The sequence below is a fragment of the Ranitomeya imitator genome, chromosome 9, assembly GCF_032444005.1.
Source record: "Ranitomeya imitator isolate aRanImi1 chromosome 9, aRanImi1.pri, whole genome shotgun sequence".
Classification (NCBI taxonomy): domain Eukaryota; kingdom Metazoa; phylum Chordata; class Amphibia; order Anura; family Dendrobatidae; genus Ranitomeya; species Ranitomeya imitator.
Genome location: NC_091290.1, coordinates 49,883,197 through 49,898,715, shown reverse-complemented (window position 1 = coordinate 49,898,715; position 15,519 = coordinate 49,883,197). Strand labels below are relative to the sequence as shown.

The 15,519-nt window shown below is 45.2% G+C and overlaps 1 protein-coding gene across 1 annotated transcript in view; it reads left to right on the top strand.

The window, feature by feature from the left end:
• Window positions 1-15,519, top strand: part of LOC138648611 (mucin-5AC-like) — a 94,409-nt gene that overhangs the window by 9,689 nt on the left and 69,201 nt on the right. The window contains exons 7-9 of the mRNA XM_069738399.1: window positions 6,907-7,123; window positions 7,321-7,446; window positions 8,197-8,314. Coding sequence (XP_069594500.1) covers window positions 6,907-7,123; window positions 7,321-7,446; window positions 8,197-8,314 — 461 coding nt within the window. The remainder of the gene's footprint in view (window positions 1-6,906; window positions 7,124-7,320; window positions 7,447-8,196; window positions 8,315-15,519) is intronic.

Sequence of the window (15,519 nt, the reverse complement as noted above, 5' to 3'; positions counted from 1 at the left end):
GTTGTGAATTCTGTTGTCAAGCTCCCTCCTGTGGTCATGAATGGTACTTCGGCTGGTTCTGTCCATGGGCTTCCTCTGGTGGATGTGAGTGGGGCTGCGGCTTCTGAGTTTCCTTCCACAGGTGACGAGGTTAAGTCGTTAGGTGCTGCTCTATTTAACTCCACTTAGATCTCTGCTCCAGGCCACCAGTCAATGTTCTAGTATTGGTCTTGCTCTCTCCTGGATCGTTCTTGTGACCTGTCTTCCCTGCATAAGCTAAGTTCTGCTTGTGTTTCTTTTGTTTGCTATTTTTCTGTCCAGCTTGCTATTTTGAATTTTCTTGCTTGCTGGAAGCTCTGGGACGCTGAGGGAGCGCCTCCGCACCGTGAGTCGGTGCGGAGGGTCTTTTTGCACCCTCGGCGTGGTCTTTTTGTAGTATTTTGTGCTGACCGCAAAGTTACCTTTCCTATCCTCAGTCTGTTCAGTAAGTCGGGCCTCACTTTGCTAAATCTATTTCATCTCTGAGTTTGTGATTTCATCTTTACTCACAGTCATTATATGTGGGGGGCTGCCTTTTCCTTTGGGGAATATCTCTGAGGCCAGGTAGGCTTTATATTTCTTTCTTTAGGGCTAGCTAGTTTCTCAGGCTGTGTCGAGTTGCATAGGGAGCGTTAGGAGCAATCCACGGCTGTTTCTAGTGTGTGTGATAGGATTAGGGATTGCGGTCAGCAGAGTTCCCACGTCTCAGAGCTTGTCCTATGTTATTAGTAACTATCAGGTCATTTTGTGTGCTCTTAACCACCAGGTCCATTATTGTTCTAACCACCAGGTCATGACAGTACTGGTGGCCCAAAGTACTAATGCTTCTCAATAGAGGGAAAAGAGAAGTTCTGAGACCATTTTTTTTTCTTTGCACTGTGTTTTGTCTTTCTTTTCCCCTAGACATTTAGGTGGTTCAGGACACAGGTGTAGTGATGGACATTAAAGGTCTGTCCTCTTGTGTGGATCATCTCACTGCAAGAGTACAAAACATTCAAGACTTTGTGTTTCAGAATCCTATGTTAGAACCTAGAATTCCTATTCCTGATTTATTTTCTGGAGATAGAGCTAAGTTTCTGAATTTCAAAAATAATTGTAAACTGTTTCTAGCTTTGAAACCCCGCTCCTCTGGTGATCCAGTTCAACAAGTAAAAATCATTATTTCCTTGTTGCGTGGTGACCCTCAAGACTGGGCATTTTCCCTTGCGCCAGGAGATCCTGCATTGCGTGATGTTGATGCGTTTTTTCTGGCGCTCGGATTGCTTTATGATTAACCAAATTCAGTGGATCAGGCAGAGAAAATCTTGCTGGCTCTGTGTCAGGGTCAGGATGAGGTAGAGATATATTGTCAGAAGTTTAGGAAGTGGTCTGTGCTCACTCAGTGGAATGAATGTGCTCTGGCAGCAATCTTCAGAAAGGGTCTCTCTGAAGCCCTTAAGGTTGTCATGGTGGGATTTCCCATGCCTGCTGGTCTGAATGAGTCTATGTCTTTGGCCATTCAGATCGATCGGCGCTTACGTGAGCGTAAAACTGTGCACCATTTGGCGGTATTATCTGAGCATAAACCAGAGCCTATGCAATGTGATAGGACTTTGACCAGAGCTGAACGGCAAGAACACAGACGTCGGAATGGGCTGTGTTTTTACTGTGGTGATTCCACTCATGCTATCTCCAATTGTCCTAAGCGCACTAAGCGTTTCGCTAGGTCTGCCACCATTGGTATGGTACAGTCGAAATTTCTTTTGTCCGTTACTCTGATTTGCTCTTTGTCATCCTATTCTGTTATGGCATTTGTGGATTCAGGCGCTGCCCTGAATTTGATGGACTTGGAGTTTGCTAGGCGTTGTGGTTTTTTCTTGGAGCCCTTGCAGTATCCTATTCCATTAAGAGGAATTGATGCTACGCCTTTGGCCAAGAATAAGCCTCAGTACTGGACCCAACTGACCATGTGCATGGCTCCTGCACATCAGGAGGATATTCGCTTTTTGGTGTTGCATAATCTGCATGATGTGGTCGTTTTGGGGTTGCCATGGCTACAGGTCCATAACCCAGTATTGGATTGGAAATCTATGTCTGTGTCCAGCTGGGGTTGTCAGGGGATACATGGTGATGTTCCATTTCTGTCTATTTCATCATCCACCCCTTCTGAAGTCCCAGAGTTCTTGTCGGATTACCGGGATGTATTTGATGAGCCCAAATCCAGTGCCCTACATCCTCATAGGGATGGCGATTGTGCTATTGATTTGATTCCTGGTAGTAAGTTTCCTAAAGGTCGACTGTTCAATTTGTCTGTGCCTGAGCACGCCGCTATGCGGAGTTATGTAAAGGAATCCTTGGAGAAGGGTCATATTCGCCTGTCGTCGTCGCCATTGGGAGCGGGGTTCTTTTTTGTGGCCAAGAAGGATGGTTCGTTGAGACCTTGTATTGATTACCGCCTTCTTAATAAAATCACAGTCAAATTTCAGTACCCCTTGCCGCTGCTGTCTGATTTGTTTGCTCGGATTAAGGGGGCTAGTTGGTTCACCAAGATAGATCTTCGTGGTGCGTATAATCTTGTGCGTATTAAACAGGGCGATGAATGGAAAACAGCATTTAATACGCCCGAGGGCCATTTTGAGTACCTGGTTATGCCATTCGGGCTTTCCAATGCTCCATCAGTATTTCAGTCCTTTATGCATGACATCTTCTGAGAGTACCTGGATAAATTCCTGATTGTATACTTGGATGATATTTTGGTCTTCTCGGATGATTGGGAGTCTCACGTGAAGCAGGTCAGAATGGTGTTCCAGGTCCTTCGTGCGAATTCTTTGTTTGTGAAGGGGTCAAAGTGTCTCTTTGGAGTTCAGAAGGTTTCATTTTTGGGTTTCATTTTTTCCCCTTCTACTATCGAGATGGACCCTGTTAAAGTCCAGGCCATTTATGATTGGACTCAGCCAACATCTCTGAAGAGTCTGCAAAAGTTCCTGGGCTTTGCTAATTTTTATCGTCGCTTCATCAGTAATTTTTCTAGTGTTGCTAAACCGTTGACTGATTTAACCAAGAAGGGTGCTGATGTGGTCAATTGGTCTTCTGCTGCTGTGGAAGCTTTTCAGGAGTTGAAGCATCGTTTTTCTTCTGCCCCTGTGTTGTGCCAGCCAGATGTTTTGCTCCCGTTTCAGGTCGAGGTTGATGCTTCTGAGATTGGAGCAGGGGCTGTTTTGTCGCAAAGAGGTTCTGATGGCTCGGTGATGAAACCATGTGCCTTCTTTTCCAGGAAGTTTTCGCCTGCTGAGCCATGAAGTGGGCATTCGAGGAGTGGCGTCATTGGCTTGAAGGAGCAAAGCATCGTGTGGGGGTCTTGACTGATCACAAGAATTTGACTTATCTCGAGTCTGCCAAACGGTTGAATCCTAGACAGGCTCGTTGGTGGCTGTTTTTCTCCCATTTTGACTTTGTGGTTTCGTACCTTCCAGGCTCTAAGAATGTGAAGGCTGATGCCCTGTCTAGGAGTTTTGTGCCCGACTCTCCGGGTTTGCCTGAGCCGGCGGGTATTCTCAAAGAGGGGGTAATTTTGTCTGCCATCTCCCCTGATTTGCGGCGGGTGCTGCAAAAATTTCAGGCTAATAGACCTGACCGTTGCCCAGCGGAGAAACTGTTTGTCCCTGATAAATGGACGAGTAGAGTTATCTCTGAGGTTCATTGTTCGGTGTTGGCTGGTCATCCTGGAATCTTTGGTACCAGAGATTTGGTGGCTAGATCCTTTTGGTGGCCGTCTCTGTTGCGGGATGTGCGTTCTTTTGTGCAGTCCTGTGGGACTTGTGCTCGGGCTAAGCCCTGCTGTTCTCGTGCCAGTGGGTTGCTTTTGCCCTTGCCGGTCCCGAAGAGGCCCTGGACGCATATCTCTATGGATATTATTTCGGATCTCCCTGTCTCTCAAAAGATGTCGGTCATTTGGGTGGTTTGTGATCGCTTCTCTAAGATGGTCCATTTGGTACCCTTGTCTAAATTGCCTTCATCCTCTGATTTGGTGCCATTGTTTTTCCAGCATGTGGTTCGTTTACATGGCATTCCGGAGAACATCGTTTCCGACAGAGGTTCCCAGTTTGTTTCGAGGTTTTGGCGAGCCTTTTGTGCTAGGATGGGCATTGATTTGTCTTTTTCCTCGGCTTTCCATCCTCAGACAAATGGCCAAACTGAACGAACCAATCAGACTTTGGAAACATATCTGAGATGCTTTGTTTCTGCTGATCAGGATGATTGGGTGTCCTTTTTGCCTTTGGCTGAGTTCGCCCTTAATAATCGGGCCAGCTCGGCTACTTTGGTTTCTCTGTTTTTCTGCAAATCTGGTTTCCATCCTCGTTTCTCTTCAGGGCAGGTTGAGTCTTCGGACTGTCCTGGTGTAGATACTGTGGTGGATAGGTTGCAGAAGATTTGGACTCATGTGGTGGACAATTTGACATTGTCCCAGGAGAAGGCTCAACGTTTCGCTAACCACCGGCGCTGTGTGGGTCCCCAACTTCGTTTTGGGGATTTGGTTTGGTTGTCGTCTCGTTATATTCCTATGAAGGTTTCCTCTCCTAAGTTTAAGCCTCGTTTCATTGGTCCGTATAAGATTTCTGAGGTTCTTAATCCTGTGTCGTTTCGTTTGACCCTTCCAGCTTCTTTTTCCATCCATAATGTATTCCATAGGTCATTGTTGCGGAGATACGTGGCACCTGTGGTTCCATCCGTTGATCCTCCTGCCCCGGTGTTGGTTGAGGGGGAGTTGGAGTATGTGGTGGAGAAGATTTTGGATTCTCGTATTTCGAGACGGAAACTCCAGTACCTGGTTAAGTGGAAGGGTTATGGTAAGGAAGATAATTCCTGGGTCTTTGCCTCCGATGTTCATGCTGCCGATTTGGTTTGTGCCTTTCATTTGGCTCGTCCTGGTCGGCCTGGGGGCTCTGGTGAGGGTTCGGTGACCCCTCCTCAAGGGGGGGGTACTGTTGTGAATTCTGTTGTCAAGCTCCCTCCTGTGGTCATGAATGGTACTTCGGCTGGTTCTGTCCATGGGCTTCCTCTGGTGGATGTGAGTGGGGCTGCGGCTTCTGAGTTTCCTTCCACAGGTGACGAGGTTAAGTTGTTAGGTGCTGCTCTAGTTAACTCCACTTAGATCTTTGCTCCAGGCCACCAGTCAATGTTCCAGTATTGGTCTTGCTCTCTCCTGGATCGTTCTTGTGACCTGTCTTCCCTGCATAAGCTAAGTTCTGCTTGTGTTTCTTTTGTTTGCTATTTTTCTGTCCAGCTTGCTATTTTGAATTTTCTTGCTTGCTGGAAGCTCTGGGACGCTGAGGGAGCGCCTCCGCACCGTGAGTCGGTGCGGAGGGTCTTTTTGCACCCTCGGCGTGGTCTTTTTGTAGTATTTTGTGCTGACCGCAAAGTTACCTTTCCTATCCTCAGTCTGTTCAGTAAGTCGGGCCTCACTTTGCTAAATCTATTTCATCTCTGAGTTTGTGATTTCATCTTTACTCACAGTCATTATATGTGGGGGGCTGCCTTTTCCTTTGGGGAATTTCTCTGAGGCAAGGTAGGCTTTATATTTCTTTCTTTAGGGCTAGCTAGTTTCTCAGGCTGTGTCGAGTTGCATAGGGAGCGTTAGGAGCAATCCACGGCTGCTTCTAGTGTGTGTGATAGGATTAGGGATTGCGGTCAGCAGAGTTCCCACGTCTCAGAACTCGTCCTATGTTATTAGTAACTATCAGGTCATTTTGTGTGCTCTTAACCACCAGGTCCATTATTGTTCTAACCACCAGGTCATGACAGTACTGGTGGCCCAAAGTACTAATGCTTCTCAATAGAGGGAAAAGAGAAGTTCTGAGACCATTTTTTTTTCTTTGCACTGTGTTTTGTCTTTCTTTTCCCCTAGACATTTTGGTGGTTCATGACACCTCCCCCAGTCAAGTGAATGGGACTGTGTTACATTAACAGGGACAGGCACTTGTAAAATAATGGATTTCAAACAACAAAAAGCACATGGAGCTAGCTCGAGTGATGTGGTCAGGTATTTAGTGGAGGTCCTGAGAGTCCCACGCCCATGGATAGGGAGTGTTGTACCACATTGGCAATAAATTACAGCTTGCTTTACTATGGAAGCTTGTTTGCCTCAAACAGTTTTTTTTTCAGTCCTCGGAGACATATTTCAAATTATAATTGATCTGTTAAAAAAGTTGTTAAAATTTGTTTATCCATAGTTAAAGTTTGAAACTTTCATTCTCATGCTGGACAGCTTTTATCTTACATAGTGCACAGCTTGTTTCCAAGAAGCTCAAAGAGCCTGGTTGAGTATGATTAGGGGGTACATTCCAGGCGAGGAGTTAACTCCTAACCTCCTAGCCACCACTTCCCAGCCTATAGATTTCTATGCAGCAGTTAACTGTTCACCTCCCTCCCCTTACTTCTCAGCTGCCTTGCTCTTACTAGTCCTCTAAAATCTTGTAGCCCACTACATTGGCATCTTCCAAAGCAGTTCTCCTAATCACTGCTCTTACTTTCCTAAGCCATGTGTTTCTTCAAATGCTCTGTTAACTCTATATGCAAATATAGTGATAACCATGAAGACTCAGAATAAACACTGACTGACTGTTACTGTGTGGTAGCAGGATGAAGGTCCTGAACAGAACTGTCTTTCAAAAAAAAGTTCTTCCCTTTCCCTAAACAGAAAATGTAGAGACTGCAGAGCTGCTCATGAGATAATTTGAGAATACCTCTTAGTATTCAAATATGACCAAATTTACCCCAATCCAAGCCCTTATGGACATAAACTGTAAATACACCTCCGGACATTTCAGTACACGCAGCAGATTCTGATGGCGTTATGAGTTGGTGCCTTATCATGCCATACTCCTATTGTGTCTGTATTTTTCTCAACAGGGTAGAATATGCGAGATGGTCTTGAGAGGCACAGCCTTTACACAATGTAACTCTATGGTGGATCCAGCTCAGTATATTGATGCCTGTGTCCAGGATCTGTGTAGATGTGCAGAAGATGACTTAGGCTTTTGCTTATGTAACACGTTTTCTGAATATTCCCGTCAATGTACCCATGCTGGTGGAGTTCCAGAAAATTGGAGAACTGCTCAACTCTGTCGTAAGTGGCATTACATTCACTTTCTAGATCAATTTAAAATGACACAGAGACTAATTAAACTTGCCGAAATAATAATACATAGTTGATAAGGATGATATGCTGATTTTTGTTTTTTATTTTTTATTTTTTTTCTGGGGGTTTATTGAGGTTTAGTAAATTAACTACCATTCAGACTGATCATGCTTTTCTTTTCATAGCATTGTCATGTAACTATAACATGGAGTACAGGGAATGTGACAGTGCCTGTCCCAATACTTGCACCAATCCTGAGCGGTCACTAGTTTGTGACAGTCATTGTACAGATGGATGCTTCTGCCCAGCAGGTAGGTTCCTGTGCATTGATTAGCATTTACTATCAAAAGATATAATCATTCTATGCCATACACATAAACATTAGGTTAGTAAAAGTATTAAATAAACCAAGAAGTGACCTTTCTTTTACAATGGAGATGGGATGGAGGTGTCATACAAAGTGCTTCTGATGAAGGATCCAAAACGAAATATAGTTAGAAGGATTGAATGTGCAGGGTTTAAGACTAAACGCGTTTCGAGGTCATGCATGACCTCTTCATCAGGACAAAAATCTAAGTCCTGCGTGACCTCGAAACGCATTGACTCTTAAACCCTACACATTAAATTCTTGCAAGTATATGTCGCTTTGAATCCATCATCAGCAGCACTTTGTACGACACCTCCATCCGGTCTTCATTTTCAAGTTGGTCCTTCTGCGACCGGTGTCCAGCAGCAGCTGATATACATTTGTTTTAACGTTCCTCTGTGCAACCTTATCAGGTGAGTTGTTTTCACTTTTCTAATAATCCTGTTACATCAGATAAGACTCTATTGCGCTTTCTCGTTCCCAAGTTCTTTCTTCCAACTTTGTTTTAAATTGTGGTTTTAGCATCTATATGCATCTATTCTATGGCTCCGGCTACAAGTAGCACACGACCATCGCAGTCAAAATCATTACATTGACTTCAAATTTTGAAATTGTTATCTAATTTTTAAAAACTGAAATTCTAGACTGCAAAAACTAATTTAATCTTGATACTGATATTCCTTTTCTCTTTCAGGAATGGTTTTTGATGACATAAACAACTCTGGATGTGTTCCTGTACAGCAGTGTTCTTGTACTTACAATGGACAGGTTTACGCATCTGGCGCCGGATACTCAGCCCAGTGTCGCTCCTGGTAAATTATATTTAGTTTCTTCTAGTTATTAATCTATTACTGTATCTTAATCTGTGGAAGAAAAATTCATGGAGTTATTTAAATCACGGGATGGGTAGACTTGTTACTGATATGCAAATGGTGAAGAAATGGGAACAAAGTTTTCAAAACATCTTGAATTATTCAGTATGGAGTATGAGCACCACGTACACAAATCCCCACACTTACACAACTTGGCTGCTATCAATTAGGTTATTAATGGTTATCTCTGAAATGTTCTGCTACACTGAATGAACTTGGGAAAATCATCAAGATTTGCTGCTGGCAGTTCCCTATGCAATTGCTGACCAATGACATCCTGTGCTTGATGGCAGACAAATCAGGAAACGCCGCTGCAGGCTTTGAGTAGCATGTTTAACCCACATAGCTGCTCACAGTAACAATATACGACCTGACATTGTAGTGTTGAAAAACCTCTGTTGGGAGACTTTGCATAAGTGGCTGTACCATTGTGTCCACAACCAAACCAGTGTAAATGCTGATTGACTACTGTACATTATGCCATATCATCCCGACAATAAGGTCAGTGTGATGTTCCCTCGTAAAGGTTTCCTCATGGAGTTACCCATGAAGTCTCCAGACCAATCTTCAGCTACCATTACCTTCAAGTCAAAAGTGGGACTCATCATTTTCATGTCATTAACATGTCTATTGAACCTGTGATTTTCATAATTCAACTGATTTCCCTTCTCGGTATATTGATATAGCAACATATATATTGTAGGGATTCACACTCACCTGTTGTCACTTAGCACAGACAAGAGTCTTGGTGCAAAGCTAGGTAAGGTTTTTTGCACTCCTCTGTATTCCAAATGAAAATGCTTATTCTAGCGTAGGAAAAAAACATAATAGCTTTTCTTCAGTCTAAATTGTATAATAAACCACACTGACCTTTTCTCAAAGTAGGCATAGTACATTAATACAGTTGTACTCACAACACAGTATGGACATTAGTTGCTGCACAGCTTCACTACCACAGAAAAGTGTTCACTCCCTAGACAGCTAATATTTCCCTGTCACTCAGCAGGTACAACACACAGACTGCTCAGCTGACTGACTAACCATTGACACAGTGTTAGGGTTGGCAGAACGCACCGAGTATATATATATATGTATTATTAGGTATGTTCGCAACCCGGGGTCCACCGTGCAGGAGAGGAACCTGCTGCTGGCAAATGGCAGCACTATATCACAGTATAAGCGAACTCTGTTAACTCCACAGAGTAGCTAGGAACAAGATGTTGTGCCCTGTTAACCTCACAGAGGTACACAGCTACCAACCAGAGAAAACTGTGGTCATGCAGTCAGAGAAAACAGACAAACAACTCCTCACCAGAGGTGCCGGTATTCTAGCGGCTTATTTCAGCCAAGGCCCTGAACACACTCATACAAACTCCTCACCGGAGGTGCCGGTATTCTAGGGGCTTATTTCAGCCAAACCCTAACCGCATCCAGACATGACCACACAGTCGCTGAGCTCATAGACATTGGATTGATACTAGTGCATAGCCGTGCGGCCATGCGAACCTTTTATAACTGCAACAACTTCAGGACCTTCCTAGAGGACCAATGGGAGCTGCATCAGTACCTGAGCAACTTAGGACCTTCCTAGAGGACCAATGGGAGCTGCTGCAGTATCTGAGCATGTGACCCCGACCTCCAATGAGAGGTCTTACCCTGGGCATGCTCAGAAGGGGAAAAGCAGGACTTAGTCCCAGAGATGTCTGCTCGCCGCTGAGTAGTACTGGCTACAAAGGCAGAGCCTGGAAGAACAGTAGTAACCAGTCACCCAGTATCAGCCTGAGCCAGATGCTGGGACCGACGTCTCCACTGAGCAGGCTCCTGTTATGGCTTGTAATTCAGTACCACAATGGACATAGACGTCAGTGCACATACAGTGACCTGGCAATAACCCAAAAAATAAGAACGAGCTCTGAGACGTGGGAACTCTGTTGACCGCAATCCCTAATCCTCTCCAACACAACTAGAGGCAGCCGTGGATTACGCCTAACGCTGCCTATGCAACTCGGCACGGCCTGAGAAACTAGCTAGCCTGAAGATGGAAAATAAGCCTACCTTGCCTCAGAGAAATACCCCAAAGGAAAAGGCAGCCCCCACATATAATGACTGTGAGTTAAGATGAAAAGACAAACGTAGAGATGAAATAGATTTAGCAAAGTGAGGCCCAACTTCCTGAACAGAGCGAGGATAGAAAAGGCAACTTTGCGGTCAACGCAAAACCCTACAAAATCCACGCAAAGGGGGCAAAAAGACCCTCCGTACCGAACTAACGGCACGGAGGTACACCCTCTGCGTCCCAGAGCTTCCAGCTAGCAGAAAAAACAAACAGACAAGCTGGAATAGAAAAAACAGCAAACAAATAGCAAAGAAGAACTTAGCCATGCAGATCAGCAGGCCACAGGAACACTCCAGGAGGAAACAGGTCCAACAGTAGAACATTGACTGGAAGCCAGGATCAAAGCACTAGGTGGAGTTAAATAGGGTAGCACCTAACGACTTCCCCATATCACCTGAGGAAGGAAACTCAGAAGCCGCAGTACCACTTTCCTCCACAAACGGAAGCTCACAGAGAGAATCAGCCGAAGTACCACCCGTGACCACAAGAGGGAGCTCTGCCACAGAATTCACAACAGTACCCCCCCTTGATGAGGGGTCACCGAACCCTCACCAGAGCTCCCAGGACGACCAGAATGAGCCATATGAAAGGCACGAACAAGATCGGGAGCATGGACATCTGTTGTGAATTCTGTGGCAGAGTTCACTCCTGTGGTCACAAGTGGTACTTCGGCTGATTCTCTCTGGGAGCTTCCGTTTGTGGAGGAAAGTGGTACTGCAGCTTCTGAGTTTCCTCCCTCAGGTGATCTGGTGAGCTCGTTAGCTGCTTCTCTACTTAACTCCACCTAATGCTTTGATCCATGCTTCCTGTCAATGTTCCAGTGTTGGACTTGTGTATCTCTGGATCATTCCTGTGGCCTGCTGCTCTGCATAGCTAAGTGCTTCTTTGCTATTTGTTGCTATTTTTTCTGTCCAGCTTGTCTATTTGTTTTGCTGGAAGCTCTGGGACGCAAGGGGTGTACCTCCGTGCCGTTAGTTCGGTACGGAGGGTCTTTTTGCCCCCTTTGCGTGGTTTTCTTTAGGGTTTTGTGTAGACCGCAAAGTTATCTTTCCTATCCTCGTTCTGTCTAGAATATCGGGCCTCACTTTGCTGAATCTATTTCATCCCTACGTTTGTCTTTTCATCTTACTCACAGTCATTATATGTGGGGGGCTGCCTTTTCCTTTGGGGTATTTCTCTGAGGCAAGGTAGGCTTATTTTTCTATCTTCAGGCTAGTTAGTTTCTCAGGCTGTGCCGAGTTGCATAGGTAGCGTTAGGCGCAATCCACAGCTGCCTCTAGTTGTGTTTGGAGAGGATCAGGGATTGCGATCTGCAGAGTTCCCACGTCTCAGAGCTCGTTCGATTATTTTGCGTAATTGTCAGATCACTGTATGTGCTCTGATCGCTATGCACATTGTGTTCCTGAATTGCCTATCACAACAGTACAGGAAGCCCAAACTACTAATGATTCTCAATAGAGGGAAAAAGAAGTTCTGAGACCATTTTTTTTCCTTTGCACTGTGATTTGTCTTTTTTTCCCCTAGACATTTGGGTGCTTCAGGACACAGGTGTTACAATGGACATTAAAGGTCTGTCTTCATGTGTAGATCAGCTCACGGCAAGAGTTCAAGATATTCAAAATTTTGTGGTTCAGAATTCTTTGTTAGAACCGAGAATTCCTATTCCAGATTTGTTTTTTGGAGATAGAACTAAATTTCTGAGTTTCAAGAATAATTGTAAACTGTTTCTGGCTTTGAAACCTCGCTCTTCTGGTGACCCAGCGCAACAGGTTAGGATCGTCATTTCTTTTTTGCGTGGTGACCCTCAGGACTGGGCATTTTCTCTTGCGTCAGGAGATCCTGCCTTAAGTAATATCGATGCGTTTTTCCTGGCGCTTGGATTGCTGTACGATGAGCCTAATTCAGTAGATCAGGCAGAAAAGAATTTGCTGGCTCTTTGTCAGGCTCAGGATGAGATAGAGCTATATTGCCAGAAATTTAGAAAATGGTCCGTGCTCACTCAATGGAATGAATCTGCGCTTGCAGCCATTTTCAGAAAGGGTCTCTCTGAAGCCATTAAGGATGTCATGGTGGGATTTCCTATGCCCGCTGGTTTGAATGAGTCTATGTCTTTGGCCATTCAGATCGGTCGACGCTTGCGTGAGCATAAATCTGTGCACCATTTGGCGGTATTACCTGAGATTAAACCTGAGCCTATGCAGTGCGATAGGACTATGACCAGAGTTGAACGGCAAGAACACAGACGTCTGAATGGGCTGTGTTTCTACTGTGGTGATTCCACTCATGCTATCTCTGATTGTCCTAAGTGCACTAAGCGGTTCGCTAGGTCTGCCGCCATTGGTACTGTACAGTCAAAATTTCTTCTGTCCGTTACCTTGATATGCTCCTTGTCGTCGTATTCTGTCATGGCGTTTGTGGATTCAAGCGCTGCCCTGAATTTGATGGACTTGGATTATGCTAAACGTTGTGGGTTTTTCTTGGAGCCCTTGCAGTGTCCTATTCCATTGAGAGGAATTGATGCTACACCTTTGGCCAAGAATAAACCTCAATACTGGACCCAGCTGACCATGTGCATGGCTCCTGCACATCAGGAGGTTATTCGCTTTCTGGTGTTGCATAATCTGCATGATGTGGTCGTGTTGGGGTTGCCATGGCTACAAGCCCATAATCCAGTATTGGATTGGAATTCCATGTTGGTGTCCAGCTGGGGTTGTCAGGGGGTACATGGTGATGTTCCATTTCTGTCAATTTCGTCATCCACCCCTTCTGAGGTTCCAGAGTTCTTGTCTGATTACCGGGATGTATTTGATGAGCCCAAGTCCGATGCCCTACCTCCGCATAGGGATTGTGATTGTGCTATCAATTTGATTCCTGGTAGTAAATTCCCAAAAGGTTGACTGTTTAATTTATCCGTGCCTGAGCACACCGCTATGCGCAGTTATGTGAAGGAATCCCTGGAGAAGGGGCATATTCGCCCGTCATCGTCGCCATTAGGAGCAGGGTTCTTTTTTGTAGCCAAGAAGGATGGTTCGCTGAGACCGTGTATAGATTATCGCCTTCTTAATAAGATCACTGTTAAATTTCAGTACCCCTTGCCATTGTTATCTGATTTGTTTGCTCGGATTAAGGGGGCTAGTTGGTTCACTAAGATAGATCTTCGTGGTGCGTATAATCTGGTGAGAATCAGGCAAGGCGATGAATGGAAAACTGCATTTAATACGCCCGAGGGTCATTTTGAGTATCTAGTGATGCCGTTCGGACTTGCCAATGCTCCATCAGTGTTTCAATCCTTTATGCATGACATCTTCCGTGAGTACCTGGATAAATTCCTGATTGTGTACTTGGATGACATTTTGATCTTCTCGGATGATTGGGAGTCTCATGTGAAGCAGGTCAGAACGGTTTTTCAGGTCCTGCGTGCTAATTCTTTGTTTGTGAAGGGATCAAAGTGTATCTTTGGTGTCCAGAAGGTTTCATTTTTGGGGTTCATCTTTTCCCCTTCTACTATCGAGATGGATCCGGTTAAAGTGCAAGCCATCCATGATTGGACTCAGCCGACATCTCTGAAAAGTCTGCAAAAGTTCCTGGGCTTTGCTAATTTTTATCGTCGCTTCATCTGCAATTTTTCTAGTGTTGCCAAACCATTGACCGATTTGACCAAGAAGGGTGCTGATTTGGTCAATTGGTCTTCTGCTGCTGTGGAGGCTTTTCAGGAGTTGAAGCGTCGTTTTTCTTCTGCCCCTGTGTTGTGTCAACCAGATGTTTCTCTTCCGTTCCAGGTCGAGGTTGATGCTTCTGAGATTGGAGCAGGGGCTGTTTTGTCACAGAGAGGTTCTGGTTGCTCAGTGATGAAACCATGCGCTTTCTTTTCCAGGAAGTTTTCGCCTACTGAGCGAAATTATGATGTGGGCAACCGAGAGTTGCTGGCCATGAAGTGGGCTTTCGAGGAGTGGCGTCATTGGCTTAAAGGAGCTAAGCATCGCGTGGTGGTATTGACTGATCATAAGAACTTGACTTATTTCGAGTCTGCCAAGCGCTTGAATCCTAGACAAGCTCGTTGGTCATTGTTTTTTGCCCGTTTTGACTTTGTGATTTCGTACCTTCTGGGCTCTAAAAATGTGAAGGCGGATGCTCTGTCTAGGAGTTTTGTGCCCGACTCTCCGGGTTTATCTGAGCCGGCGGGTATCCTCAAGGAAGGAGTAATTGTGTCTGCCATCTCCCCTGATTTGCGTCGGGTGCTGCAAAAATTTCAGGCTAATAAACCTGATCGTTGCCCAGCGGAGAAACTGTTTGTCCCTGATAGGTGGACGAATAGAGTTATCTCTGAACTTCATTGTTCGGTGTTGGCTGGTCATCCTGGAATCTTTGGTACCAGAGAGTTAGTGGCTAGATCCTTTTGGTGGCCGTCTCTGTCGCGGGATGTGCGTACTTTTGTGCAGTCCTGTGGGATTTGTGCTCGGGCTAAGCCCTGCTGTTCTCGTGCCAGTGGGTTGCTTTTGCCCTTGCCGGTCCCGAAGAGGCCTTGGACACATATCTCTATGGATTTTATTTCTGACCTTCCCGTTTCTCAAAAGATGTCAGTCATTTGGGTGGTCTGTGATCGCTTTTCTAAGATGGTCCATCTGGCACCCTTGTCTAAATTGCCTTCCTCCTCTGATTTGGTGCCTTTGTTCTTCCAGCATGTGGTTCGTTTGCATGGCATTCCAGAGAATATTGTTTCTGACAGGGGTTCCCAGTTTGTTTCGAGGTTTTGGCGAGCCTTTTGTGGTAGGATGGGCATTGACTTGTCTTTTTCCTCAGCTTTCCATCCTCAGACTAATGGCCAGACCGAACGAACCAATCAGACCTTGGAAACATATCTGAGATGCTTTGTTTCTGCTGATCAGGATGACTGGGTGTCCTTTTTGCCTTTGGCTGAGTTCGCCCTTAATAATCGGGCCAGCTCGGCTACCTTGGTTTCGCCGTTTTTCTGCAATTCTGGGTTCCATCCTCGTTTCTCTTCGGGACAGGTTGAGTCTTCGGACTGTCC